The sequence below is a fragment of the Eimeria mitis genome, genomic scaffold, assembly GCF_000499745.2.
Source record: "Eimeria mitis Houghton genomic scaffold, Emh_scaff6346, whole genome shotgun sequence".
NCBI lineage: Eukaryota > Apicomplexa > Conoidasida > Eucoccidiorida > Eimeriidae > Eimeria > Eimeria mitis.
In genome coordinates this window covers 1-1,780 of record NW_013574526.1, presented here as the reverse complement: position 1 = coordinate 1,780, position 1,780 = coordinate 1, and the positions used below count along the sequence as shown (strand labels likewise).

At 53.4% G+C, this 1,780-nt stretch overlaps 1 protein-coding gene across 1 annotated transcript; it reads right to left on the bottom strand.

The window, feature by feature from the left end:
* Nucleotides 1-348: 348 nt before the first annotated feature.
* On the bottom strand, nucleotides 349-1,763 carry EMH_0087150 (uncharacterized protein; the record flags this gene model as incomplete). Its single annotated transcript, XM_013501118.1, is given in 4 exon segments — nucleotides 349-837; nucleotides 841-866; nucleotides 905-1,085; nucleotides 1,320-1,763. Coding segments are annotated over 4 exon segments (1,140 nt in total).
* Between the last annotated feature and the right edge of the window lie 17 nt (nucleotides 1,764-1,780).

The following is a 1,780-nucleotide window of genomic DNA, read 5'->3' as shown; positions in this document are numbered from 1 at the left end:
CGACCACAGTAGCGGCTGCTGCATTTAGCATACTGGGGCGGAGCAACCTGACAGCAAGAGCTGCTGTTGCTCTGGATGGCGTTTCTGCTTCCGTACGTCTTCTCCGCGTCGCTGCATCGTTTCAGCTGCTTTGCTCGCTGAGACGGCGTAGGCAAAACTCTACCACCTCCCCTTCACTTGTGGGACGAAACCTGACGAAGGCTTAGCCATGTATTTACTTCCTGTCATAGCTGTTTTTGCAGTGGCTACTCCACCAGCAGAACTGATGCGGTTTCCGTCAAACTTTCATGTCCTCAACNAGCTGTTTTTGCAGTGGCTACTCCACCAGCAGAACTGATGCGGTTTCCGTCAAACTTTCATGTCCTCAACGTCATCTGGCCAATAACTTTGCCTCAAGAAGCTTAAAACATGTGCCCTGTTGAAATCTCCAAATTCTTCCTCCATTGCAAGAATGTCCTTGTCTGCATCTCTCGCTAGTAGCAGCGGTATAGAAACCAGGCCAGTTTCTGGCGGTGGAGTATCTCTACAGCTGGTGCATGCGGCCCTCGGGGGCCACCTCGTGTCGCAATTGGCATAATTAACGGCTCCGGCGTCGCCCTTTAGGAAGGCAAGCGTGGTATCAGCAGCTGTGCGTACAGTCACCGCGTTGTGGAGCCTCCATAGCCACAGCTTGAGGTCGTCCATCTTGATGGCCTCCCGGTGCCTATTCTTCCATGCGTAATTCGAGTCCGCACGCTGCCCTCTAAAATCTTCAAGAAGAGAGCTGTCGCTCCCTCTTGGCGCGGGGACCTCCGTCTGTGCATCCGCAGGAAGAGGCAAACGGATGTGCGCACCTCCNCGCTCCCTCTTGGCGCGGGGACCTCCGTCTGTGCATCCGCAGGAAGAGGCAAACGGATGTGCGCACCTCCCGCAGGAGGCGAAACAGCATCCAACCCGTGGCTCCGCTCCGAAAACAGCAAAGTGAAGTGCTGCCGACACGCATTGCAACCAAAAAAGCGCTGCAAGAAATTGTAAATGGTGTAAGCCACTTCGAAGGCGGGTACGGACATGCAGCCCAAGGAAGGGTTCTGCTCGATTAGCTCCTCCTGTGCACACGCCCCATACAAAGCTCACAATACAAACTGACGCATGATCAATGAGGGTAATTAAACCGGGTATATTTCCTGTGGGTGAATCACAGTGCCATGTTCTACTAATGATAGCACTGCACATTACTGCTGCTGAAACTGGTCTTATGGTAAGCGCGTCCTGTATGCTTTATAGGGTGAATAAGCTTCATTGCCAAATGCAGATAAAATGAGCATAGGGGAAGGACTCACAGTTGACAAAGATGCGGTGTCAATGACTTTATCAAGATCGACAGGTCTTCGCTGCTCCTGTTGCTGCTGTAGAAGGTAAATCGGCAGCGCCTGTCCTTTCCTCTTGAAGAAGAGCTCACCGCGGCCGCACTTGGGATGTGCGTTGACCTTAACGGAAAGCCTCTTAGCCCCCTCTGCTAGCACATGCATCAACATCCACACGCTGCATGTGATGGTCGTGCAGTGCTTTAGCTTGGGCTCCTCCAGGGGCGGCAGCGGGAGCGCCTCGGCACCGAATGCCACAGACCCTATCCATTTACGCCAGTCCGCTGTTCTTAGACCCCTGGTGGCATAGAGTTTGCTGTCGATTTCCCTGTACAGATCAAGATGGTCGGAGAAGCGTGCACTGTCATCTTTGAGAGATTCAGGCTGCCTCAAAGGAAGGCGCTCCGGCAGAGCTTGCATCGAGTTCTGCAGATGGA